Source organism: Cnephaeus nilssonii, assembly GCF_951640355.1.
Source record: "Cnephaeus nilssonii genome assembly, chromosome: 16".
In the NCBI taxonomy this organism is placed as follows: domain Eukaryota; kingdom Metazoa; phylum Chordata; class Mammalia; order Chiroptera; family Vespertilionidae; genus Cnephaeus; species Cnephaeus nilssonii.
Window position 1 is genome coordinate 7,415,006 of NC_137087.1, and position 25,369 is coordinate 7,440,374.

At 44.7% G+C, this 25,369-nt stretch overlaps 1 protein-coding gene across 5 annotated transcripts in view; it reads left to right on the forward strand.

Moving 5' to 3' along the window:
* Window positions 1–25,369, forward strand: part of LOC307112768 (WASH complex subunit 2A-like) — a 70,075-nt gene that overhangs the window by 25,126 nt on the left and 19,580 nt on the right. For all 5 annotated transcript variants that reach the window (XM_079793719.1, XM_079793721.1, XM_079793720.1 and 2 more), the window contains exons 12-20: window positions 5,514–5,632; window positions 6,333–6,390; window positions 7,518–7,577; window positions 7,963–8,121; window positions 10,560–10,687; window positions 12,322–12,408; window positions 16,245–16,346; window positions 18,436–18,564; window positions 22,152–22,315. In XM_079793719.1, coding sequence (XP_079649845.1) covers window positions 5,514–5,632; window positions 6,333–6,390; window positions 7,518–7,577; window positions 7,963–8,121; window positions 10,560–10,687; window positions 12,322–12,408; window positions 16,245–16,346; window positions 18,436–18,564; window positions 22,152–22,315 — 1,006 coding nt within the window. The remainder of the gene's footprint in view (window positions 1–5,513; window positions 5,633–6,332; window positions 6,391–7,517; window positions 7,578–7,962; window positions 8,122–10,559; window positions 10,688–12,321; window positions 12,409–16,244; window positions 16,347–18,435; window positions 18,565–22,151; window positions 22,316–25,369) is intronic.

Consider the following 25,369-nt stretch of genomic DNA (forward strand, 5'->3'; position numbering starts at 1 on the left):
ACCAAGGTCCAGAAGTTTAGTACCTATGTTTTTTTAAATATAATTTACTAAAGGCCTGGTGCATGAATTCGTGCACGGGTGGGCTTCTTTGGGGTGGCCTGCGGAGATCGGGCCCCAGCTTGTGCCCTCAGCCCCCCAGCTCTGCCTGGCACCCCGCCTTGGCCTGGCGCCGCCCCCTCACCTGCTCCACCGTCCCACCTGTGGGGTAATCAGGACCAGGCTTCCCGCCCAGCTCCCTTAGCGCCTGGGAGCCAGGTGGCAGCCCTACCCCCTGCCACTGCCGCTGGTCGCTGTCTGCGAGGCAATCAGCGGGGTGATTGGGCCCCTGCTTGCACCTGCCTTGACCTGGCGCCACCCACTCACCTGCTCCACCATCCGCCGTGGTCCCGCTCCCGTCAGGGCCCATTAGGGCCGGCAGCGCCTCCATTGCCACCTGTTGCCAGCACTGCGTCGCGGACGCCCGCAATGTTCTGCATCGCCCCCTGGTGGTCAGTGCATGTCATAGCAAGCGGTTGAACTCCCAGTTGAACGACCACCCCGGGGGGGGGACAATTTGCATATTAGGCTTTTCTTATATAGGATTATTTCAGGTCTTATACATAGGTCTTTGATCTGTTTTGAGTTAATTTTTGTGTATGGTGACAAATAGTAGTGTAGTTGTATTTTTTGCATGTGGCTTTCCAGTTTTCCCAGAACCATTTAGTGAAGGGTCTTTTTTTTTTTTTTTTTTAATTGTCTTCAAAGAGGAAAGGAGAGGGAGAGAGAGATAGCAACAGCAATGATCAGAGAGAATCATTGATTGGCTGGTTTCTGCACACCCTCTATTAGAGATTGAGCTGCAACCCTGTCCGGAAATCAAACTTTGACCTCCTGGTTTGTAGGTCAACACTCAATCACTGAGCCACATCATCCGGGCAAGTCTTTCTTTTTTTCATTTCATGTTTTTGGCTCCTTTGATGAAAATTATTTGCCCATATACATGTGTTTTATTTCTGGACTCTCAATCGTGTTCCATTGGTCACTGTGTCTCTTTTTCTGCCATCCCATGCTGCTTGGATTATTGTAGCTGTGTAGTATAGTTTGAAGTCAGGCAGTGTGATACTTCCCTCTTTGTTTATTTTGCTCAGGATTGCTTTGGCCATTTGGGATCTTTTTTGGTTCTATACAAATCTGATGATTCCTTTTGTTCTATTTCTTTATAAAATCATATTGGGATTTAAAAAAATGTTTTTATTGATTTCAGAGAGAGGAGGGGGAGGGAGGGATGGAGAGAAAGAGAGAGAGAGAGAGAGAGAGAGAGAGAGAGAGACAGAGAGAGAGAGACAGAGAGAGAGAGAGACAGAGAGAGAGATCAATGAGAGAGAAACATCCATATGTTGCCTCCTGCACACCCCCCTACTGGGGATTGAGCCTGCAACCCAGGTATGTAATCTGACTGGAAATTGAACTTCCATCTCCTGGTGCATGGGGCAATGCTGAGCCACACTGGCTGGGCCACATCGGGATTTTGGTGGTGGTTGCATTAAACCTGTTTATTGCTTTGGGTAATATGACCATATTAACTGTGTTGATTCTTTCAATCCAAAACATGGAATATCTTTCCATTTCAATTATTGTGTCATTTTCAATCTCTTTTAATAATGCTTTATAGTTTCAACTAGTGGCCTGGTGCACGAAATTCGTGCACGGGGTGGGGGGAGGGTGGGGTGTCCCTCAGCTTGGCCTGCACCCTCTCTAATCTGGGACCCCTCGGGGGATGTCCGACTGCTGGTTTAGGCAGTCAGACATCTCTCTCGCAATCCGGGACTGTTGGCTTTTTAACTGCTCACCTGCCTGCCGGCCTGCTCTTCCCCAACTGCTCCCCCCGCCAGCCTGCTCGCTCCCAACTGCCCCCCCTACTGGCCTGCTCGCCCCCAACTGCCCCTACCGCCGGCCTGCTCGCCCCCAACTGGCCCCCCCTGCCGACCTGTTCACCCCAACTGCCCTCCTCTCCTGGCCTGATCGCCCCTTACCACCTCTACCTCGGCCCCGCCACCATGGCTTTGTCCAGAAGGTCTCCCGGAAGGTCTCCCGGTCTAATTAGCATTTTACCCTTTTATTAGTATAGATATATAGGTTCTTCACATCCTTCATTAAGTTTATTCCTAGGTATTCTTTTTGTTGCAGTTGCAAAAGGAATTTTTTTCCTTTTTTTAATTATGAAGGTTCATTATTATATAGGAAAGTAGTGGATATATGTTTTTTAATCCTCACCTGAGGATATACAGGGTGTTTCCAAAATGTCTATACACACTTTAGCAGCTGATAGCTCAATTTTGAAAATGAAATAATTATTCAAGTGTGTATGTTTATTTTGGGAGGGCACCCTATATTTTTCATTGATTCTAGAGCGAGAGGAAGGGGGCGGGAGATATACAGAGAGAAACATTGATGTGAGAGAGAAAATCATGCATCTGTTGCCTCCTATATATGCCCTGACCAGAGATTGAACCCACAACCTGGGTATGTGCCCTGACCGGAAATCAAACCTGAGACCTTCTGGTGCATGGGATGATGCTCCATCCAGCTGAGCCACACCAGGCAGGACTATAGTACATCTTCTAAAACAGCATTGTAATATCCTGCTTCTGTTTGCCTGTTGGTGATCTTACTCGAGTTTTGTGACTTTTTGCTCTGTGTTTCAGGTAAAATAACTCCCTTGAGTATTTCCTGTAATGGAGGTCTTCTGGCAGTAAATTTCCTCAGCTCCTGCATGTCTGGAAAAGCCTTTATTTCTCCTTCATATCTAAAGGCTAACTTTGCTGGATATGTTATTGTTGGCTGGTAGTTTCTCTCTTTCAGTAGTTTGAATATTTGATTCTACTCTCTCCTAACTTGTAGGGTTTCTGCTGAAAATCTGATAATAATGTAATGGGATTTTCTTTATAGGTTACTGTCTTCTTTTTTTGTGGCTGCCGTCAGAGTTCTTTCTTTGCTATTACTTTTGACAGTTTTAATACAGTGTGTCTTGGAGAAGGCCTTTTTGGGTTGAGGTAATTAGGTTTTCTAATTGCTTCTTGGATTCATGGATCTGGTTCTTTTCATAGGTTTGGGAAGTTCTCATCAACTCTTTGTTTGAATAGGCTCTCTGTTCTCTTTTTCTGGTATGCCTGTTATTCTGGTATTGCTTTTTCTGATGGAGTCAGAGAGTTCTTGTAGAGTGCTTTCTTTCTTTCTTTTTTTTTTTTTTTATGCTCAAGTCTCTCTTCTCTCTGTGTCATTTCTAGATTTCTATCTTTGATATCACTAATTCTTTCCGTCATCTGGTCAGCTCTGTTTTCCTAAGCTCACTAGTTTATTCTTTATCTCTTATTGAGTTCATCACCTCCAGAATTTGTATTTGGTTCTTTTTGAAAGTTGCGGTCTCTTTTGCAAAGTACTTGTTTTGTTTATTGATCCTATTTCTGAGTTCGTTAAACTGCCTGTCTGTGTTTTCCTGTAACTCACTTAACTTTTGTACAACTGCAATCTTGAATTCTTGGTCATTTAAATTACATATCTCCATGCCTTTAACCCTTTGCACTCGCTTGCTTTTTTCTCGATTCCTTTATTCTACTCGGGATTTAATTTTTTAAATACCCCAGATTTTACAAAGCGTGGCAGTAGGATAAAAAACTGGAGTTTCTTTTCATACAAACTTATTTATTTGGATTTTTTTATATTTCAAATTATTGATACATTCAATACAATTCAATATACAAGCTGCTACCGATGCTAACTGTGTCAAGTCACACTCGACATCCGAGTGCAAAAGGTTAAGTTTATTTTCTGGAGATTTTTCATTTTCTTTCTGAGCTGCCTCATGACCTCGGTTATTCATGGTATTTGATGGATTTCTTTGCTGTCTAGGCATTGATGTATGGGTGGCACTTCTCCAGTACACTGATAAGAAACCTTCCTATTGTTCTCTAGGTGACCTTGAAGCACAAGTTATTTAGTTCTCTTGCACTACTCTTGCTTTTCAGATCTCTGTGGGGTGGTGGAAAATGTCCTGTGTTACCTGGGAAGGTGGATGTCATCTGAGTTCAGATCGCCTGGGTCTCAGGGGACCAATCCCGTGAAGGATGTGGTGGGTGAAATCCCAGTGCTGTGCCCTGTCCCCAGATGTGGGGGTAGGGTGAGCTAGGGAAGCTGGCTGCTGCCTTTGTTGCTTTGCTGTCCTGTAATGGTGACTGGCAGACCTCAGCAGCCTCCCTGTGTATCTGCACCTGGCACTGGGGTGAGTCGCAGAGTGCAGCTGTTGCTAAGGGGAAACATGTTTCTGTAGTACAGGTTCTCTGGTTTGCAGACAATGTACTCTGCACCAGACACTCACTTCTTCAGCTTCTTCTGGGGCCTGCTGCCAGGTCTGGGAGGGTAAAGGGAGGCAGCCAGGCTCCACGGCTTGGTTTCTCTGTCTTAAATGCCGATTGCCAGACAACCAGGACTGCCTCTGGGCTTCATTCCTGCCAGGCCACTGTGTTCAGCTGCAGCTCCTACAGACCACTTCTGCAGGAAAGCGCACGGTGTCTCTCTGCTCCTTCTGGCTGACGGGAGTGCCAGTGGCAACCTGATTCTTTTTCCTCTTTTTGGGCTGAGTCCTGAGAGACCTGAGAGACCTGTGAGCTCTGGGCTGCGTCTTTGGCATCATCTTAGCTCTCTTCTTTTCCCACCTTCTTGATTTGCTCCCATTTGCCCACCTTTAGAAGTTTTAATGCATGATCTCCCAGATGTATTTGTGCATTGAACAAGGAATCCTTTGCTCAATTATGGCTGGTCAAATTGTTGAAACTCTAAGGGGAGAGATTAAGGAGACCTCTCATGCTGCCATTTTCTAACATCACCCAATTCTGTTTTTTTAGGTTTCTCTTAACTCAGGAATGTTACATAATTCACGAAGTGCACTTTAAATGCTTAACAAATGTGGTCTGTCTCTCCATTCGTGTTTTTAGAGCATGTTAAAGCATGCTTTTGGAGGAGAGATGGATGGGGAGGAAAAATGCTGTGAAGATTGGATTTGCTAGAATTTGTAGCTGTCTTTCTGGAATTCTCTAGAGTATAAAAACGAGGGAACTCTAGCATTTTTTAAACAAAGAATATATGAGGCTCTTTCATATTAAACAGTAATGTGTTGGTGTGTAGTCTGCCCCTTCCCTCAAATTCTTGGTAGGATGGGTCTTGAATAGCAATTGAATGATATACTTGCTTCAGAAGAAGTAAATGTAGATGAAGAGGATCAAGTACAGAACTTACCTGCTCCAGAGGTTTACAGACTTGAGGTGGGAACCTAGAGAGCCTTGGGAGGGATTTAGTGGACTGTTTAATGAGGTTTTGTTTGAAATTTCTCAGACTGCTGGCACTCAAATACCCCTTGTTATATATGGTTAGGTAAACTTCATGCCACTTTCGGAGAAGTTGTAAAGGCTGACCTCTGGAATTTGAGTTCCAACCCCAGCTTAAACTCTCCCTGCAAAACCTTCCTTTCTGTTTGCTAGATGAAGAAGATAACTTGTTCACACCCCCCAAGCTGACCGACGAGGACTTCTCGCCCTTTGGCTCTAGAGGTGGCCTGTTCAGTGGAGGGAAGGGGCTTTTTGATGATGAGGATGAGGAGGTGAGTCATTGCTAATCTGAAGCTCTCCATAGCTGTGTCGTGGAAGAAATACACTTGGTTCCTTGAGGGGAAAAGATGGTTTCTTAGTTGGAAGTTGCTTCTGCTTTTATATTTGATGAGATTTTGGACTAAGAACCACAAGAGAAAGGTTGTATCCTGATGCCCTTTGTTAGGTGGGGAGAGGATGGGAGAGTTTTAATAGTGAACAATTTACTTGATTGGCAGTTGTTTCTTATCTCTGTTCTTTCTTTAAAATTTTTATTTAAATATTTAATTTATTTATTTATATTTTTATTGATTTCAGAGAGGAAGGAAGGAGAGAGAGATAAAAATACCAATGATAAAGAGAATCATTGATCGGCTGCCTCCTGCACACCCCCTACTGGGGATCGAGCCCACAACCGTGGCATGTGCCCTTGGCCAGAATGGAACCCGGGACCCTTCAGTCCACAGGCCGATGCTCTATCCACTGAGCCAAATCGGCTAGGGCTTATCTCTCTATTCTTCTTCCATATTTGTAATTAATTCCTGGATAGACCTAACTTATTTAAGGGTCTGATTTTGCCATTATCTTCACTTTGGAACTGATTTTCTGGCAAAACAGTATATATGTATCTTTAAACTTGACAAGGTACTTTTCTTTAGAAAGCTTCAAATGCCACTGCTCTTTTGAATTCTGTTGTATCCATGTTACAACCAGAGTGACCTCTTCGTGGAAGCCCCTCGGAGCCAAGAAGCTGGAGCTGCTGCTAAAGAAGGTGAGCTTGGACTGAGGCTCCTGTGCTTCTTTGTAAGATTTCCAAAACTCACTTCCCGTTAGGAGGCGGGAGCCCTGGCGGTGTTCCCAAACCTGCTGTTTCGTTAGACAAGAAACTTGTGTTTGCCTTGATCTAGACTCTCGATTCCAATAATTACAGGCTGTTGTTCCTTGTGATTAAGCCCCTTTCCCAGTGGTCGGCAAACTCATTAGTCAACAGAGTGGCAAACCCAAACCGCGGCTCGAGAGCTGCGTGTGGCTCGCGAGCCGCAGTTTGCCGACCACTGGTCTAGTTGAAAGTAGTTTATTTGCACTAATTCTTGCCTTAGAAAAAACAGAGTACCATCTATAAACCCACATCACAATTTTGCCTCTTGAGTATTTTCCTGTTTGACTTTATGAATATCAGTATTGAGGACATTTTAACTTAACCAACTTAATTCAAAGAAACATTCCTAAAATTCTACGTGGAAATTGAGATCAGTAATTCCCTAGCCGAGTGTGCATTATGATCTGGACTTTCTAAAAAGCGCACAAAAAAATTTAAAAACGTACAAACTGCATTCCTTGAGCTCTGTGGTAGTTCTTGGGGGCGGGAGTTGGTTATTTTGAGCAGCTGGTCTCCTCAGGCCACAGGCTGTTGGATTGGGGCTGCTACGATGCTGCCTTGATTGTCGTCGCTCCTGCTTCCCACTTTGTGGCCTCGGTGACTTCCTCTTTCCTTTGTTCCTGGTATTGTCTTCATTTTTTCTCTGATGTCTAGACTTTTTGCTTTTTTTCCTTGTTCCTGCTCACAAACAGGAATGGGTGGAGGGCACTGTGGAGGAGCCCGCTTGCTCTGCCCCTGCCCCCACTGCTCTGCATTTCCTTGGCCTCTCCAGCCACCCCCGTCTGCCCAGGCACAGTGATTTTCCATGGCAGTCACCGCTGGGAATGCATTAGTACCAAGAAAGTAGTCGTCAGTAGAGAAGATACTAAGGAATTTTAACATGACTCTTTTGGGAAAAGTTAGCTTTAATGGGCCTTTTAGTAGCTATTCATTGTGTTGCACATATTCTAGGAAGGTGCATTTAACAAGAAAAGTTACTTTCTTTGTTGAAATGGTTATCTCATTCTTTCTCATTTTAGTGTCTTCATCCTCCAAACCCGGAAAGAAAATTCCAGCTGGAGCAGTTTCTGTATTTTTAGGTATCATTGTAGGGTTTGTTTTTTAGAAACTATATAAGAATTACTTTGTCACTTTTAAAATTGCCGTTTTCTGAGGGCAGGCTGGGGAGTAGGAGGAGCTTCAGGAGGCATGGAGCAGCTTACAGAAAGAGCTCATTCACTGGGGCTCGCTCCTATCCTCTTAGACGTCAATGACCTTGGATCTGTTTATGTTTGAGTGACCGGGTGGTTCTGCATTATGGGACATCCATTGCAGAAAAGGATGGAAGTTATTGGGTCCTGTTCCTGTATTTAGTGGGTGCACTGAAACGAAAAGGTCTTGGTGGTGGTAGTGGTGTTTTTTTCTGTAGGGTCAGAAGGCCCACCCACACTGGCTCATAGCCGGCTTTCTTGTTTCTACCCACAGGGGACACTGACGTGTTGGGTGCAGCGTCTGCTCCGTCACCGAAGGAGCCCAAGCAGCCCACTCCAGGGAAGCGCTTGTACCTCCCACCCACTGGCCTCTTTGATGAGGACGACGACGATGACTTTTTTGCAGCGTCCAGTAGCAAACCCTCCAAGACAGGTGCTGGTTCCAGCCTGTTTTTGGATTTTGCCAGGAAAATAATATTGACCTAAAAAGGCATGAAGCTCCTCTAGTTCATAGTTCTTGTAGGATCAGAACCCGTCCCCAACAGTCCTGTCATAGAGTTGTTTCATCTTTGCTTTTGTGGTTACAGTACCTTGGAGGTCTCTATTTTATGAACCCATCTTTTCCGCTTTGAAAACTAATTGCTAGGAATCTTCCTTAGAATTTTAGTCCTCACCTTCGGAATCACACTTTCTTCCAGCAGTCCTTAGTAAACTCCAAACAGAATGCCAAGCTACCTGTTTATTTCCCAGCTTCTCCTTTTGCTCCCAAAAGCCCATGTAACCTTGACTTTTCCTGTATGACAGGGTTTCCAGCCCCGTGGCCACTTCAGCTCTCTGTCTTCTCCCCTCAAATTTAAGCCGCATGTTCATGAAATCACTTTAAATCAGGTCTTTAACGTGCAGATGATCTCCTGAGTTCGTCATCATAATGCAGGTTCTGATTCAGGGTTGTAGGATGGGGTCTGCGATTCTGCACTTCTAACCAGCTCCCTGGTGCACAGAGATTGCTGGTCTGTGAGTTGCACAAGCTCCCTTTTCAGTGGGAGGTGTGGAAGGTAAGGGTAGAAGCAGAAAGTGAGAGAAATAATTCTTTTTTATTGTAGAAAGAGTGCAAACAGATGCATAATCCACTCAGATCTAGGCCACCTGAAATGGCAGTGAATGCAGGCCATAGTTCCTCGTGGCATGGGTGGTCTCTCACTGTAGAGCAAGCATGTCAAACTCAAGGCTAACACGGGCCAAATAAACAAGGTTTAAGTGTATGTGGGCCGCAAGAAAACAAAAGCTTCAATTTTCATAGAAACGTAGGTTTATTTCCATAGAGACATGATGAATACAAAGGGCTGAAATAAATGAGTAATCATTAACATAAAATAATAGAACATTTTAATAAAAATTAATATTTTTTCTTGAACGTTAACTTACCAGACACTGAATAACTGCACAAATTAATAAGCATAATGCAAATAAACCTATTTTTCTTGTTCTCCGAAAGCAAATTATTTCCTGTTGCGCACACCAAACAAGTCAGTACAAGACTAATGACGTGGCAATCAGCTGCTAAAATATTCACTGCTAGTATTAGTGGAGAGAAATGGTGTGCCTACATGTAAGGCGTGTAAGGGAAATGAATGCAACACGATTATAGTAATCAGTCATTAGCGAACGTTGTAGTTCGTTATTAATAATTATGTATAACAGGATATTGTAAAAATTAGGAAATTTTTATTAAAATGTTTCTTACATACCATTGTATTGGCTGGGCTGCAAAAATATTCATTGTGGGCCGCGAGTTTGACATGCTTGCTGTAGCGGATGTCATTGAGAACTGATGTGGAATCACAAATAAGTTGATGCCCCTTTCTTGGTCAGCTGCTGCTGTCCTGGACCATTGATGAGTCAGTGCCCTCATTTCAGCCACACACAGCTCATTCAGTGCAGCAGTGCTTGTGGGAGTGAGGCTGGAAACCACCCAAACATTCATCAATAGGGTGAATTATGGTCCTTCCATTCAGTGGAGTTTCGTGAACCTGCTAAAAAGAATGAGGTCTTTGTATGTTGACATGGCAAGATAGCCAAGGTACGTTAATTGAAAAATGCAAATTGTAAGATGTGTTGTTCAAATTATGCTGTCATTTTTAGCCTTATTTGTGAATGCCTAGAGTTAATACATTAGTATATCCTTTGGGAGAATTAGAAGCATATATACCCTACTTCCAATGGCTGTTGTGTTTGGGTGGGAAGGTAGAGTTATGGGGAAGACTTCAGTATTTGCTTTTATATAATTTGATTTTTTAAAAGCAAGAGCTGACCTTCATTTCTCAGCTTCCTAGAGTGATTGACTTTTTTTAATAGGGGAATTTTAAAAAATGTTTTTATTGATTTTAGAGAGAAAGGGAGAGGGAGAGAGAAACATGTGTCGGCTGCCTCCTGCACACACCCTCCTGGGGATCAAGCCTGCCATCCAGGCATGTGCCCTGACCGGAATTTAAACAAGCAACCTTTTGGTGCATGGGACAACGCTCAACCAACTGAGCCACACCGTCCAGGATTAGAGTGATTGACTTTTAAATGATCTTTCTGTAGGTCTCTCTTTACCTTTTATGTCAGTCCAAGCTACTGTAAGCATCGGCTGCTGTTGCTTGGATCAGTGTGTAAACCACATGGTTAAACTGTCTATCCTGTGTTTCATTTGAGCTGCTGTTCTGTTTTTTGAAAAATTCCAATCTAGTCCTCTTAATATTTCTTCATAACTAAGAAATAACATACTTCCTAAATTTATTCTTTGTGAGGGAAGAATTTTTAATCTGTGAAATTTCATGGTGGGATATTTTACCTTACTGTAATTTTGTGCTGTGATATATTTTAAAGACAAAATCAAATCCACTGCCAGCATCTTTGATGAGGAGGAAGGAGATCTGTTCAAGGAGCAAGCAGTGAGTTTGCCAGAAGCTACTGTGAATCAGACAGATGAAAATAAAGCAAGAGTGGAAGAAAAGGTGAGCAAGAGGGAAGACTGAACATAGCAGTGTTGATTTGGGACATCTTGTTAATTCATGTGGAACCCAGAGGGGAAGTATTGTTTCTTTCACGTTTATAGTGCACTTCAGAAAGTTGAAGGAAGAGTACAATGAACACCCAAAGACCTGCCACCAAGATTCAGCAGTTGTTAGGATTTTGCCTTACCAGTTGTTTTGATATCCATTGATGATCTTTTTTATTTTTTTACTAGTAGCCCTGCGCACGAATCCGTGCGCCAGTAGCTCTCTGCAGGGCCTGGCCGCTCTGTGCCCGTTGCCCAGAGGCTCTCTGCGGCCCAGAGGCCCATCTGTGGCCAGGCGCAGAATGCTTGCCTCGTCGCCACAGCAATGAAGCAAGCATTCCACCAGGCCGCTCACGCTGCCCGCTCTCAGCGGCCGCCCCCACCCCTACTCCCCCGGGACTGGGCAACTCCGGCAGGGCTGGGAGGACTGGGCGCCGCCATCTTATGGCTATGGGCGCCGCCATCTCTGTGACGGAGTGATGGTTAATTTGCATATTACCCTTTATTAGATAGGATTTAAATCCTCACACAAGGATGTTTTTTCCATTGTGTTTTAGAGAAAGTGGAAGGGAGGGAAGAAGGGGGAGAAAGAAACACCAATGTGAGAGAGACATGGATTGGTTGCCTCCTGCACGTGCCTGACTGGGGCCGGCATTGAACCTGCAACCTAATTACCTGCCCTTGACTGGAAATCAAACCTGAACCCTTTGGTGCATGAGTTGACACTAACCACCGAGCAACACCAGCCAGGGCTACACTGATGATCTTTTACCTGAACCAGTCATTGTATTAGGAGGTACAAAATAATGTTTTTCTAATTCTTGCATTTCTTTGCTGGCATTCTTCTGAACAGAAGAGCATTTTCTCCTCCTTTCCTGCTTTTTTAGTATCACTGTAGGACCATGGATGTGTTATAATCTGTGAGCATCGTAGCTGTTTTTGATGCTCATAGGTTATATTATTGACCTATGTTTGGCCAGTGGGATGCATCCCTCTCAGTCTTTAAGCTCCTCTGGCTGCTTCCCCTTCCTTTGCTGTCCTGCTCTCCTTGACCTTTCTAAAGCACATCTCGTGCCATGTCTTTGCTATGAACCCTGACCTTCCCCCTGCCGACCACCTAGGTCCCAGCATTCAGAACCTGGCATGCTCCTAGGGCGGCCCTTCCTATGCTGGCTCCAGCTGTGCCCGTCCCACTGTGTGCTTTATGAGGTGGGCAGCCGGTCCTACTCTCTGATCCTCCAGGTGTGCCCGCTGCTTTTCTCTTGCTCTTGTCTCCTCACATGGACTCTCTGCCTGGAATGTCCTTGCTGTACCTACTAGTAGACATATCCCATATCTAGGCCTTGTCTGTCCTGAGAAATTTACTTTATCAAGGAATTGTTTCTTTCCTCTTTCCTAACTTAACCAGTTTGGAAATTCTTTCTCAGGACACTTCTCATTTTGAGTTAATTATTTGTATGAACTTGATATAAGCCCAAGCTGCTTTATTCTAGCAGAGACTCAGTACATTTTGTGAATGAATGATTGAATACACTCTCATTTCCAGGCATGTTGTTTGTTAACTCTCAACTTTTTTTTTCCCCAACAAAGGTTACCCTGCCTTCCAACAAAAACCTTAAGCTCTTGTCAGAAACAAAGACTCAAAAAGGTTTATTTTCAGATGAGGAAGACACTGAGGTAAGGAATTATTTTTTAGTTCTGGGAATTAGTCCATGGATATCACATTTGAAACTATTTCTGAATCAATTTTCTCAGTAGAGGTACAAGACTTTTTATTATATCCCTTAGTTCTTTCTTTGAAATTAATCTCTTGAGAATACATGGTCCCTTTTTAAAAATTTATTGATTTGAGAGAGAGAAACAAACATTGATTTGTTGTTCCACTTTTTTATGCATTCATTGGTTGCCTCTTGTATGTGCTCTGACCAGGGATCAAACCTACAACCTTGGTGTATCAGGATGATGCTCTAACTGAGCCACCCGGCCAGGAAATGCAGTCTTTGGAAAGCAATGTATGTACAATAGTTTTCACTCTTGGGTTTGAATCCTGCGCATCGTCTGGGAGGAAAATACTCTGTCTTCAGAATGCTCAAATTTTAGGCTATTTGCTGACCTTCAATGCAGTGAGGTACTTAACTTGTACCGGAATGGAAATCTACACACTGTTTCCTTTTTTGGTATTCTCACTAAAATGTGGGCTTAGTGATGAAGTGATGGGCATCCTGGCACAGCTTTTTACCTGGTGGCTGGTCACAGTTTGCGGCCGGCACTGTGTGCAGACAGCCTCAGTCCTCCAGGCACGCGCCTGGAAGCCCCTTTTCAGTGGAGTAGCACGAGCTCTCTGAGGTGTCACTGCTGCTTCTGACTCCCACAGGCCTCGGTCCTTTGAGAACGAATTTTAGGCCAGGCTTTTAGGGGATCAGAGACCTGTATGAGAATGTAATGGGCCGTAATCAGTCCCCTTCACAGAAAAATATGTGGACGTGGCAGAAATTGGTATTTAAGTTTGGATTCTGTAAACTTTGAGTTAAACTCTAGTGGTTACTTTGCACTAATGGCCAGGATGAACATACAGCTTTTTGTGAGTAGAGTGGTTACCATAGATACAAATGAAACCTTGGGGGGTTGTACTTCACTCGTGTCCAATGGACAGAAGATATGAATCAGCCAAAATCCATAATGGGGCCTCACACTCTGGTCTGATCCTGAGCTCCCACTTTCAGATCTTTGCGCTGGCTCCTGCCCCTCTGGAATGTTCTTCCCAGAATTCACATGGCTAGCGTCCACTTTCCCCAGTTCCCTGTGAGGCCTCCCCCGATGACCCTTGGCATAATCGCAGGTTCACCAGCACACACCACACCATTCCAGAGCCTCTCTTCTGTTTCATCGTTCTCCACAGTATATTTTGCCAGGTGACATTTCACATCTACTCATGCGTTGTCTCTGTCCCAACTAGAAAGCTCTGTGAGGACAGAACGTTTGTTCCCGCCCTTATTACTAATACCTACACTAGTGATTGGCACTTGCTCAGCCGTCAAAGAGTTGTCAACTACATGAAAAAAGAAAACGTGTGTGCATGTTTAGTGACTTAAAAGGTGTTCCATTACTTATTGCTATGAAATAAATTGCTCCAAAGCTTAGGCACTTAAAACATCAATAAGGCCTAGCCAGTTTGGCCCAGACTGGGGATGAAGGGTTCTGGGTTTGATTCCGGTCAAGGGCACATGCCTGGGTTGCGGGCTCTATCCCCAGTGTGGGACGTGCAGGAGGCAGTCAATCAGTGATTCTCTCTCATCATTGATGTTTCCATCTCTCTCTCCCTCTCTCTTCCTCTCTGAAATCAATAAAAATATTTAAAAAATCAATAAGTTTTATTACCTCTTATGGTTCTAGAAGTTGACTTGGCTCAGCTAGACACTTTTTATTTAGGGTCACATGTGAAGGTGGCTGCGCTGAGAATCAGCTCCCTGGTTCTGGTGCCTGGGCGGGAAAGACTCGGATAGCAGGGGCTCTGGGGGCACGGGCACCCTCTGTGCCGTCTCCAGCATGGCAGCTTCTGGGAAATCGGCTTCTTACGTGGTGGCCCAGAGCTTCAAAGTGCGATTCCTGGGAGCTGCCCTGAGACCGTACTGCTTTCTGTCCCCTGGCCTGGAAGCCGGTGTTGCCACTTCTGCTGCATTCTGTTGCGGCAATCACAAAGGCCCGCCCAGGTTCCAGGGTAGGGTCACAGACTCCACTTCTTGATGGTAGCAATATAAAATAATTTTCAGACAGGTTCTTTTTTAATCCTCACTCAAGGATATATTTTATTGATTTTGAGAGAGAGAGAGAGAGGGAGAGAGACATCCTTGTTAGAAATATCGATCATTTGCCTCCCATATGTGCACCGACTAGGGATCTGTAACTTAGGTATGTGTCCTGACTGGGAATCGAACCCACAACCTTTTTGGTGTATGGAACAGCACTCCAACCACCTGAGCCATCAGCCAGAGCCAGACAGCTTTTTATTTTTATTATTATTTTTAAATATATTCTTCTTGATTTCAGAGAGGGGGAGAGAGAGAGAAACATCAATGATGAGAGAGAATCATTGATCAGTTGCTCCCCGCACCCTCTCCACTGGGGTTTGAGCCAGCAACCTGGGCATGTGCCCTTGTCTGGAATCAAACCTGGGACCCTTCAGTCCACACGCCGACGCTCTGTTCACTGAGCCAAACCGGCTAGGGCCAGGCAGGTTTTTAAAACCACCACTGAACGCTTTGTTCCATGTGCAGCATCGTAGATTGTTTTTACGGGTCCTGCCAGGGTGCTGGGACATGGAGAAGTAAAACAGAGAAGATGGGGCCTTGGACCAGAAGGGTGGGTTCTTGACTCAATGTGGAGCTCAAGCTCGCCCAAGTGTAGGGATATGTTTGAGGAAATGGAAAAGCACTTTTTCCAACCCCAAGGAAGATGTTAGTCAAGGGTCCAAAGCCAGGGTGTTGAAATTTGCTTTTGTTCTTTGTTTTGGTTTATTTCCTTGTTTAATTTAAAAGCAATAGTGCCCTTTCCTTAAGTGAATCCTCCCAGTGTGTAAGAGGATAGGAGGCCCGGAACTCACCTGTGAGGCCTCTTCTCCCTAAACAGACCCGTGGGCGCCGTGGGTCCCAGGCGAGAACCACTGGACTGAGCCGCGCTCTTCTCAGTTAGTGAGCCTCTTAGGCCTGTATTGGAGGAGTGCACATTGATTCCATAACGAGAAGTTTATCTGAAAAGGTCTCAGAAACTTACATTCTTGTCCCATTTAACTGTCTGGCCTCTTGTGTGTTGAAGTTTCTTCTCGAAGGAACAGTTGTTCTGTTTTATGTTAAATTCATGCAGCTCAGTGTGCAGATCTTTCTTTGCATTACAGGTTAACATTTTGAAATTTTCTTCAAATCTACCATATTTTTTAATAGTTTGCATCATCTACTGTAGTTCAAATAGAATACCAAACATTTAAAAATAAAAATTGAATATGTACTTATTTAAAAGAAATAATAATATACTTTTATAAGAGTAGCAAATATTATACTCTTATTTGTTACTAAATAAAATAGTCATAGATAAAGTAATTTGGGAACCTGGCTTCTGTTCCCATTATGGAATCTGTTTAATCCATCTGATTCTTTGGACAGAAAAAGGAAGTCATGCTTATTTTTATCATGATAGGAGATAGATGGAAACTTTCCCCTTGCCTAAAGTCGTCCCTGTGGGAGGCCAAGCCAAAGCGAGTGGGGGTACCCAAAACCCTGGGCCCAGTGAAGCACCTGGAGTTGCGTGGTCTCTTCCTCTTCACAGCCAGGCGTTAGTGTTGCGTGCGGGGCAGGGCAGACTCGGATGCGTGTTCCTCCAGGACGGGCTCGGCGAGCTCCTGTCTGACAAAGACCTGGACCACTGCAGCCGCGGTGGCATAGTCGTTCGTGTTTCATATGTAACCAATGTTTTAAAACTATGGATCTTGTTTACCAGGAACTTTAATCTTGATCCAACAGGATTTGTTTTCTTCTCAAAATGTGAGCAAGTCAAAAGATGCATCTCTCCTGCCTAGCAAACTCCCCACGTCAGTCTTGCTTTTTGATGATGAAGATGAAGAGGTAAACGTTGTTGCAACACAAGATAATCAAGTTTTTTTATTATTAGGAAACTGTTGCTGATGTTAGCTTTATGGCCAGAGGTTCAGTCAGTAGATCAGGGTGATGGGGAAGCAGTCAAGCCATCTGACAGACTTCTCTAACAAAACTATTTTGGTTTTTATTTCAGCGATCCTTTTTTTAAAAAAATTTTTTTAAATTTCTTTATTGATTAAGGTATTACATATGTGTCCTCATCCCCACATTACCTTCCCGCCCCCCCCCCCCACTCATGTCTTTACCCCCCTGTTGTCTGTGTCCATTGGTTAGGCTTATATGCATGCATGCAAGTCCTTTGGTTAATCTCTCCCCTTTACCCCCACCCTCCCCTACCTTCCCTCCGAGGTTTGACAGTCTGATCGATGCTTCCCTGTCTCTGGATCTGTTTTTGTTCATCGGTTTATGTTGTTTATTATTTCCCCTAGGTTAGTGAGATCATGTGATATTTATCTTTCTCTGACTGACTTATTTCACTTAGCTTAATGCTCTCCAGCGATCCTTTCTTAAGTTCTCTTAGCTATACAATGGGAAGGACATTAGATTCTTGATCCAGCTTTTATGGAAGGCTTTGTAGATTTCACTTTAAAAGCCTGCCTTTGGGAAATGCTTTTTAATATATATATTTTTTATTTCAGAGAGGAAGGGGGAGGGAGAGAGAGATAGAAACATCAATGATGAGAGAGAATCATTGATTGGCTGCCTCCTGAACGACCTCTACTGGGGATGGAGCCCACAACCCAGGCATGTGCCCTTGACCTGAATCAAACCCAGGACCCTTCAGTCCACAGGCCGACACTCTATCCACGGAGCCAAACTGGCTGGGGCAGGATATGCTTTTTAGAGGAAGGACCTATTATACCCAGTGACCTACAAGAACGTTGCGGTTAAAGGCAGCCGTGTCCTCCTCACCTTGCTTTTCTTTCCCACCCTGGATGAGAGCGAGTGGGGAAGTAAGAGGGAAGACCAAGCTAACCTTCATCCTTACGCAGTTCTGTGCGATGCTCAGCTCCTCGGCCTGGCCTCAGACCTCTGCGTTCATGTCCTAGCTCCACCACCTGCAAGTCAGGGGCCTCGGTCAAGTAACCTGACCTTCTGAATCTCATGGCTTAATGGTATGTGGGGTCATTGTGACAGCTGACACAACTGTGCAGCCATTGGCACCGTGCCTGGCACAGTAAGTGCGCCGTAAATGTGTATCCCCACTGGATGCCGTGCCTGCCTTCCCGCACTCTCTTTTCAGGCTCCCTTTATCGATCTTGACATTTCGGACTGTTCACCTGCTGTGTACACTCTTAAGGCTGTTTCTCTCTGACTCCGGCTCAGGCCCTCTGATGGTTTTGTTATTCTTATCTAAATAAAGGTACCTTAATAGGCACCTCTGGAGTGCGTGATGATGCAAAAATTTACAAACGCCTTTGAACCTATAAGAGTCGGCTCTTTGTGGGTCAGTGATTTTATTTAGTAAACTATTTCTTAAGTTTGTATTAACTCTTTAAAATTAACCAGAAACCCCAGTCGTTCCTTCCCTCTGTCCCAGGTGTGTGTAAAGGAGTGGAGAAAGCTCTGTGTTCTCTGCTTTTATCCATTGCTCCAGTTTGTAATTCATAGAAAGAAAGGTGCAGATTGCTGGCTGTGCAGGCGCTGTCCTGCTCTCTCGGCAGTTGCGGCCATGGCCTCCTTAGAAGCCAGAGGGCCTACCTGCCGGGCGCAGCCACGTGTCCTCCTGTTTCTGTGACCTTGCCTCACGTCCCTCTCTCTAATGCCCCCTCCCAGGTGTCCGCCTTGGGTTCCGTGGAATGTTTCCCTTTTGGATGGAGAGTAACTGAGAGACTATTACAGACTGTTGTTGTAGGCTTATATGTGAGACAAGTGGGGTTTACTAGAATTTTGTGATTTCCCCCAAAAAATGTCTATTTTGTGACATTTTTGTGGAGCATGTCTATTTTGTACCTGACTAGAGATTTATTCTCTAACAATTTGACATGAGAATATCGTAAGTTTTTTGTTTTACATGTATAAAATTGTCATACTCTTCTGCCATTTGTTTTTCTAGGATCTTTTTGGGGCTACAGCTGCCAAGAAGCAAGCATCATCTCTACCAACTCTGAGCCAAGAGAAAGCAAAACTCTCTGAGCCCCCCAAAAAGAAAGCGTCTGCCTTGCTGTTCAGCAGCGACGAGGAGGTGGGTGGGAAGTCTCCCCGCAGGAGCGGGCACTGCTGGAGTAAGAGTTGCAGCTGTCCTGAGCATTTTCTTTCTCCACCTGCTTTATGGCTAGTGAAGTTCAGCCACTAGAGACTGTTCGCAGCACTTGAAGAAAGATATTTAGTCCAGTATATTAAACTAAAGGGCATCTTTTTATTTTTTATTTTTATTTATTTATTATTTTAATATATTTTATTGATTTTTTTTACAGAGAGGAAGGGATAGGGACAGAGAGTCAGAAACATCGATGAGAGAGAAACATCGATCAGCTGCCTCCCGCATGCCCCCCACTGGGGATGTGCTTGCAACCAAGGTACATGCCCCTGATGGGAATCAAACCCTGGACCCCTCAGTCCGCAGGCTGACGCTCTATCCACTGAGCCAAACCGGTTAGAGAAAAAGAGCATCTTTTTAAAAAGGGTTAGAAATAAAGTAAGTATGGCCTTCAAATAATAATAATGCTAATTCAAATGAGTAAGGTCTTATTTTATCTTATTACATGATCACTGTGTTTCATTAATCAAGAACATAAATCTAGACATGGTAAGAACAGCCTATGCAAGTTCAACTCCTTTTTTGTTAGAGTCTTAACAACATTTCCATTCACTATCTAGGTACATATTAGCAAAACCAGTAGTGAATATTGTTTAGCTACTGTTCAGATTTAGCAGGACAGAAAAAGACTTTAAATATAATGATACTGGGGGCCCAGTGCATGAATTCGTGCACCTTGAAAGGAACTGTGGGTCGCAAGGCTGCGGTGGGCAAAGGTGCAGGTCTCAGCCCATCCTCCACGCCACCCTCAACCCCTCCCGCTGTGGCCCCTGGTCCCCTGTCTGCTGGCAGCCCCGCTCCCACCACCGCTGCTCCCATGCACTGATGGCGCCGGTCCTACTTGCACCCACTGATGGCGCAGAGCGATTGGTGCTGGTGCCAGCAGTGGGTGCGAGCGGCGGCTGCTGCCCTGATCACCCCTCACGAGCAGGGGGAGGTAGAGAAGCCCTCAGGGGCGATCGGAACCAGCAGCCACCACTTGCACCCGCTGATGGCGCTGAGAGATTGGGGCGGTGCCAGGGCCAGCAGCAGGTGCAAGCGCCGGGCGGGACTGCAGCACATGGGAGCAAAGAGTTTTCAGTAACCACTAGAGGCTCAACCCGATGACAGTGACCCGTGCCATGCCTTGGTCTGGTGCCCCTGCTCACCTCCACCATCCCGTTGTAGCTGATGCCCACCATGTTCCCTGCGCGCCCCCTGGTGGTCAGCGCACATCATAGCGACCGGTTCCCCCATTCAGTCTATTTGCATATTAGCCTTTTATTATATAGGACTAGAGGCCTGGTGCATGAAATTTGTGCACGGGTGGGGGGTGTCCCTCAGCCCAGCCTGCACCCTCTCCAATCTGGGACCCCTTGAGGGATGTCCGAGACAAATGGGCGGTCAGACATCCCTCTCACAATCCAGGACTGTTGGCTTCCAACTGCTTGCCTGCCTCTGCCTGATTGCCCCTAACCACTTCTGTCTGCCAGCCTGATCACCCCTAACCACTCCCCTGCCAGCCTGATCGATGCCTAACTGCTCCCTGGCCGGCCCGATTGCCCCTAACTGCCCTCCCTGCTGGCCTGATCGCCCACAACTGCCCTCCCCTGCAGACCTGGTCTCCCCCAACTGCCCTCCTCTGATGGCCTGGTCACCCCTAACTGCTCTCCCTGCTGGCCTGATCGCCTGCAACTGCCCTCCCCTACAGGCCTGGTCTCCCCCAACTGCCCTCCCCTTCAGGCCTGGGTCCCCCCCAACTGCTCTCCCCTGCTGACCTGGTCTCCCACAACTGCCCTCCTCTGCAGGCCCAGTCACCCCTAACTGCCCTCCCTGCTTGCCCGATCACCCACAACTGCCCTCCCCTGCAGGCCTGGTCTCCCCCAACTGCCCTCCTCTGCTGGCCTGGTCATCCCTAACTGCCCACAACTGCCCTCCCTTGCAGGCCATCTTGTGGTGGCCATCTTGTGTCCACATGGGGGCAGCCATCTTTGACCACATGGGGGTGACCATCTTGTGTCTTGGAGTGACAGTCAATTTGCATATTACTCTTTTATTAGATAGGATTAGAAACCCTGAGCATTAAAAATCTTCCTGTATTATAATAATTGCTCTTCTTTATTTTAACATAGGCAAGTTAGGGTATGACGTGGATAGCTGAATTGCAGATATGTTAGTGTTTTTATTGAAAGCATCTTAAAGTTGACACAACATAATTTGCTTTTTCTACTCAAACGTAGGAGTTTATGATGGATTTTCCTTTTTTTTTTTTGCATTGTTAGTTGTTTTCCCTGTAGTAATGGCCAAACATTAGTGGAATTTTCATTACCACAGTGGTTCAGGAAAAATGAAAATATTAGCTAAGACTGGGAGCAATATTACTTGCAGCATAAAGATAACCAGTGTTCTAGAACAGTGACACTCAACAGTACCTGCCCATAGGAATCATGGGGGGAACTCTAAGAGTGCTAATGCTAGATTCTGACCTAATTGGTTTGGAGGTACAGAGGTTACTGGAATTTTCTAAAGCTCTTCCAGGGAGTCTAGCATGTAGCCACTGCTCTAGAGGAGCGTGTCTCAAACCATAACAAGTGAAGCAGTCCCCTGGGCATCGGTTATGAGTGCGGGTCTGGTTCACAAAGTCGGGGGTGGAACCTGAGATTCTAAGTAACAGATGCTACTGGCTGTGGACCCCACTTTGCTTTGCGAAGCTCTAGGCTCTAGAGATCGAAGGACCACTTAAGCAGGTGCTGAAGAGTTCTGTGATTTGAAGGGTGAGCATAGCCAGGTGAGGTCTCCTTAAATGCCGAGTCCACATGGACACTGTTGGTGGTAGAGTCCTTCGACGCTCTCATTGTGTTGTGTTTTCATGTGCATAACATGAGCTGCTTATACATTTTTTTTCTAGCCTGCTTCAGGATTTTTAAATTGAAATATTTTTTTCCAAAGTTGAGAGTTCTTTTTTAAAATATATTTTTATAGATTTCAGAGAGGAAGGGGAAGGGTGAGAGATCGAAACATCAATGATGAGAGAGAATCATTGATTGGTTGCCTCCTGCACGCCCCCTACTTGGGATTGAGCCCACAACCTGGGCATGTGCCCTTGACTGGAATCGAACCAGGGACCCTTCAGTCTGCAGACCAACTCTCTACCCACTGAGCAAAACCAGCTAGGGCCAAAGTTGAGAGTTCTTGATTTATTTTTTAGCATTCCTCTTTATCCTCTTTAATTAATGATGCTCTAAAGTAGACAAGTTCCCGTCCCAACACAGGGCAGAACCTTAGAGAGGAGAAGCATCGTGGCAGGCAGGGGAGGAGGAGGGCATGAGCAGGTCTGTGAAGTCAAAGAACCCAGCTGTCTAGATTGGAGTTCAAGGAAAAGTCTTGGACATGAGCTTTCTTCAGGTGTGATACACTTAGTGCAATACTTAGTCTAAATACAACTTAGTCTAATGAATGTAAATTTTATTTTATTTCCCAGGTTCCTTAGACGCCATTGCCACTGGGTTTTAATACATATTTTATATTTTAAGGACCAGTGGAATGTTACTGATTCACAGACCAACTCAGCTTCTGACGACAGGTCTAAAGGCGAACTTAGGAACTCCGAGACCAGCCGGGTCCAGGAGACTGTGAAAAAGACCAGCCTCTTTGAGGAAGACGACGAAGATGATCTGTTTGCTATTGCTAAGGACAGGTGAGAGAGTTATTGTGCAAAGTCATTTAATCTGAGCCTGTGGTAACAAGTAAGGTATTTGATGTGCAGGCTGTCAGTTGCTGGGTGAGCTGCTAATCATTCGTTCCCTGGTAGTCAAACAAATGAGGATGTCTCTGCTTTTCACTTGTAAGGTATTCTTCTCCAATACTGCGGACTTTTTTTTTTTCTCTGATGGAGCCTTAATTTCTTCTACCTATCATTTTGTTAACCTTAAAATATTATTTTTCTTAGTTAATTAGGGGTTTAAGTACAGTTTGTTTTTCCTCTGGGATATACTAAAAAATGTAGTTTGGTCAAGGTTACTTAAGTTTGTCATTTGGATAGGAATCGGGCCAGCATTGAACTGTTAGGAGGATGGTTCTCTCAGAGCTGAGCTGAGTCACACCCATTGCTGGTACTCCTTAGCGGGTCTAGGTCCTTCACATTCATTCCTACTTGGACTGGAGCTGGCAGGGTGTGGAGTGAGCATGGCTGTGGCTGGTGGTGTTGCCTGCTGCCAGAAGAGCTATGCATTCAGAGTAACGCCCCTGCAAATACATATTTTTTTCTCTTGAGAGCCTTAATGATCACTTTGAAATTCAGCTGAATAGTAGTAGCATAAAGAGGCAATTGATTGGACATGTAAATCTTACCCATTAGTGTGGTTAAGCCTTTGTTTTGATTTTCTTTTTTTTTTTTTGTAAGAGAACATTTATTGGGTAAATCACAGAGGTAGAAGAAGTGATTCCTAGAAGAAGTGGGCTGAGGAAACACGTTATGGAGGTAAAGGAAGGGCCCGTGGAGCCTGGGAGTGAGGGAGCTGATGGTCACGTGCCTGGGGAGGGGAAGGGAAAGGCTCGGGCATGGGCACGGGCGTGCCCGCAGGAGCGAGAGGCCCATTTAGATCTGATAGTTCCAAAAGCACCTCCGTTCTATCTCTGAATAGTGTGACATCTTTCAGTGTCGCCATTTCTGAGTTTGGCCCGTATGGCCTCACCCCTGGATGTGTCCTTGGCCTCTGGTTAAGAATATAGGCTCCGGAATCCCTAGACCTGGTAATAAATTGTGGCCCAGCTCTAATCTCTCTGGGCCTGAGTTTCCTCATCATTAAACAAAAATAATAATAGTACTTTTTTCATAGGATCACTGAGGATTAAATAAAATCATACGTGAGCTACTTAGCATTGTAAGCATCTGTTAACCATTTATTGTCATGAATGTAGGGGAAATAACATTTCATTCCTTTATTCTCTCCCCCCCTCCCCCCCTCCCCCAGTCTTCTTCCTTTCTTATTTGGCCAGCTTCTTGAAAGACTGAATTTAAGCCCCCCCTTTTATTTTTTATTTTTATTTTTTTATTTTAAAAAATATATTTTATTGATTTTTTACAGAGAGGAAGGGAGAGCTAGAAACATCGATGAGAGAGAAACATTGACCAGCTGCCTCCTGCACACCTCCTACTGGGGATGTGCCGCAACCAAGGTACATGCCCTTGACCGGAATCGAACCTGGGACCCTTGAGTCCGCAGGCCGATGCTCTATCCACTGAGCCAAACCGGTTAGGGCTAAGCCCCCTCTTTTAAAAAACCTTCCCTAACCCAAACAGATGAGAGAGAAGAAATAAATAGGGTTGGAGTCTAGAGCACAAATGGCTTCATTCGTATATGCTCCTCTGTTGCACTTGAGCGATTTCTACATGGTATAGAAGTTACTGTTTTCACATGCACCCGCTCCCTACGCCCCTGCTGCACACAGGGCTACAAGTTAGAGACCTGGAAACATGTCCTATTTGTAGGCCCCGGAGCAGCTACACACAATTCCTGGCTTTCAGTAATTTGTTCTCTGCTCCAGACTCATTCCATCTCCAGTTGGTCCAGAAGTTGTCTTCTAAAATTTAGTGTATGGGCATTTTTCTTAAGAAATAATTTAAAGCCCTAGCTGGGTTAGCTCAGTGGATAGAGCATTGGACTGCAGACTGGAGGGTCAAGGGCACATGCTCGGGTTGCAGGCTCTATCCCCAGTAGGGGGCGTGCAGGAGGCAGCCAATCAGTGATGCTCTCTCATTATTGATGTTTCTACCTCTCCCTTTCCCTTCCTCTCTGAAATCAATAAAAATAAAAAAAATTTAAAAAGAACAAGAATTTTTTTTTTAAAAAAAGAAAAAGCGTTCATAGACAGTTAGTGTAGGAGCGGATGTAGAAGAATTGGAACCCTCATACATTTTGCTGGCAGGAATATAAAATGTGCAGCCACTTTGGAAAACAGCCTAACCGTTGGTTAAAAAGTTAAAAGTGGAGTTACTATATGACTTAATTTCACTCTGAAGTATATGCTCGAGAAATGAAAACATGTCCACACAAAAACTTGTACGTGAATTTTTTATGCTAGCCCAAAATTGGAAATAACCCAAAAGTCCATCAACTGATTGAAAGGTAAACAAATATATTATGTCCATACAATGGACTTATTCACCAGTAAGAAGGAGTAAGGAACTAACAACATGCTACAATATGGATGGATGAACCTTGAAAGTATTGTGTTAATTGGAAGAAGCCAGTCACAGAACATCACATGTATGATTCCACGTATATATAATGTTCAGAATGGATAGATCCAGAGAGACAGAAAATAAATTAGTGTTTGGGGTTCAGGGGAAAGGAGAATTGGGAGTGACTGTTAACAGATACAGAGTTTTATTTCTGGTTGTTGGAAATATTGTGAACTTAGGTTATGATAGTTGTACAACTCTGAATATACTAAAAAACAGTGATTTTACCCTATAAAAGGGTAAATTTTATGATGTGTAAATTATATCTCCAAACCATTAAAACAAACAAAAACAGGTTTGCAACCCTAACAGACTTGTGCAGCGCTGCCTGCCCCGGTTGATGCCTGGCACTCCTGCATAATGATTAATAAGTTTCCCTTTCATCCTCCAAAGTGTCCTGGTGTCGGCCATAAACTCTGTGGCCATCATCATGTTTTCTGGTATCTGTACTTTATAAAGAAATCAAAGCATTTAACTGTTATTATAGTGAGAAATACTCCAGCTCAC